Here is a 2,500-nt window from a genome sequence, read left to right as displayed (position 1 = left end):
CACGATCGAGGTGGGCATGAGTCCGCCGCCGCGCCATTCCACCACCATCACCATCGGCGACGAGACTTGCGGCGACGCCACCAACCTGCAGGTCGCTCCGGTGAGTGCCGCTTCAGGAACCGAAGAGGACAGACAGGAGGACGTCCCAGGCGAGAGCGCTGCGTCGACGGAACAGGAGAACGCGGTCGAGGCAGCGGACTCCGAGGTGACGCTCGAGTGGCGTGTCATTCCGGCCGAGTGCCCGGAGATGATCCCGAACGAGGCAGTGCCTGAGCTGGAGGGGGACCGAGGCTCGACGCCCACCTCCTTCTCGAGCGCCTACACGGTGACGGAGCACGGGAGCGAGAGTGCCAGCGACGACTCGGCCTCGTCCCGCCACAACTGGTCAGGGCAGGACTCCGACGAAGAGTCCCACCGCCACGAGGGCGCTAGGGACCCGCAGGGCCTCCGGACGTCCTCTTTCGACGCAGGGGAGGAAGAAGCTCTTGGTTGGCCGGCGAGCGCGAGATCGACGGAACCGAGTCTTGATAAAACCGAATTGGAAAATGGATGCACGGCCGAGGAACCGACAGCCAAAAAGGGCAGCTTTGGTTTCGTGCGGGATGCGGTGATGCTGACGGCGCCGTGCATGATCCGGTCGCCGGACCTCCGCCAGATGCTGCGGCGCCTGCGACACGTGTCCGGCGGCAGCAGCAGCGGGGAGGAGAGCATCGTGTTCAGTTACATCCCCTGCCGCGATCAGCGGGAGAAAGACGACGAGGAGCTGTGGGTCGCCAACGAAGCCGCAGACCCCACGGGCAGCCAGGCTTTCCAAGGGGTGACGCCGCCCCTGCTGCCTCCCCCCCTGGGCTGGGGCGGCTCCGTGGGCCGAGGGGCGAGCGGGCCGGCCGGGCTCCCGCGGCAAGGACTAGTCTGGGCCGAACAGCCGCGCGGGTCGGACGCCTGCTCCGCGGGTCCCTCGTGCGTGTCGTCCATCATGTGTACCTTAGCGCCCTCGCCCACGGATGCCTCGCTGGTGGGTGGCCCCTCCGGCCCTCGCAAGCACTACTCCACCAGGCAGAGGGTGACAGAGCCTCAGGTGATCAATGTGAAAGTAATTGACGAGGAGCCAAAATACAGTCAAAATAGAACCAGTGCACGTGACAGTGAGGCGAACTGTCCGAGAGAAGTGCAGAGCTGCGCCGAAAACCGCCACCTCCCGACCTCCATCACGACCAACCAGCCGACCAAGAGGTTCTCCTTCCTCATCCGCAGCAACAGCGTCAAGCAGGATCTCGTGGAGGAGAAGAACGCGGCGAACCTCCTCCTCGCCCGCTCGGTCAGCGTCGACCCCGTGACCCCGAGTGACCAGGCCATTCTCGAGAAGCTGGCGACGCTCAACCTCGAAGCCCGCAACGTCGCCCACAAGCCTCGAGCTCGAGCTTCGTGTTTCGACCCGCCCTGTGCCAAGTGCGGCGAGCCCGTGTACCCCCAGGAGAGGACGGAGCCCACCCTCAGACTCGTCTTCCACAGCTCGTGCTTCAAGTGCTTCCACTGTGGCCTCAGACTCACCCTCAAGACCTTCTACAGGAGTCCACTGGATTCCAAAGACACGAGGCTCTTCTGCAAAAGCCACGTCCCACAGCTCGACCCCGGGAAGCTGGACGCCGGGAGAGCAGACTCCTCTTCGACGTCCTCCTCCTCTTCGGGAAAAAGCTCTCCAGATTCCTCGGCGAAGGATGGCGGCTGCAGCACGTCGAGCGTAAGTAGGACGGCCCTTGGGGGTGGCTGGAGGGGGTGTTTAAGCTCCATGAATGGGGAAAGAGATTTATTTATTTGATTTGATTTTGTTTGATAAGGAAGTTTAGGAGCTGGATGTATGGCAAAACAGATTTATTGTTTATTGTCTAGTTTGATAAGTTTTAGAAGCAATATGAAGGGCAAACACGTTCGTTCATTTACTATGTTTATTAAGTTTATTGGGTCTAGTTAAACAAGGAAGTTCAGGAAACTTTATGAATGGCAAAACAAGTTTATCAAATCTACTATTTGTTAAGCTTCCGAAGTTTGTGAGACGATTTACTTGATCATCTATCAATTTAAACATTTTCATAGCATTTTTTTCTGCTATTTTTTCATTTATGTTTAGAGATATTGATTTTATTTGCTTGGTATATTAATCATCCACCAGTTAAAATGTCATATAGATATCAGTTGATTCATATTAGCCATTGCTTTCATAATGCATTTGATTAGATATTATAAGGCTAATCACAGTGGTGGAATTTGTACCTGTAATAAGTAAAATGGTTGTTGGTTGATAGCAATATTGAAATAAAATATGAGAGGTTAAAAGTAAGTGCGATAATGATGATATGATTTATAAATCTGATGATGACTTTGATTATACTACAAAGGGTGATAATGATAATAGTGATGATGATGATGGTGATAATGAATGATAAATAACAATAGCTAATGATGATAATGATTATCATGCTAACAGTAATGATAATATTAG

General features: G+C 54.4%; 1 protein-coding gene across 1 annotated transcript in view; it reads left to right on the top strand.

Annotated features, from left to right (window-relative positions):
* Positions 1 to 2,500, top strand: part of LOC113800958 (uncharacterized) — a 28,375-nt gene that overhangs the window by 623 nt on the left and 25,252 nt on the right. Inside the window, exon 1 of the mRNA XM_070131383.1 lies at positions 1 to 1,741. This exon is cut by the window's left edge and continues 623 nt beyond it. Within this exon, the coding sequence (XP_069987484.1) occupies positions 1 to 1,741 (1,741 nt within the window). The remainder of the gene's footprint in view (positions 1,742 to 2,500) is intronic.

The sequence above is a fragment of the Penaeus vannamei genome, chromosome 16 (assembly GCF_042767895.1).
Source record: "Penaeus vannamei isolate JL-2024 chromosome 16, ASM4276789v1, whole genome shotgun sequence".
Classification (NCBI taxonomy): domain Eukaryota; kingdom Metazoa; phylum Arthropoda; class Malacostraca; order Decapoda; family Penaeidae; genus Penaeus; species Penaeus vannamei.
Note: the sequence above shows the minus strand (reverse complement) of the source record. Positions and strands in the feature narration are given on the sequence as shown.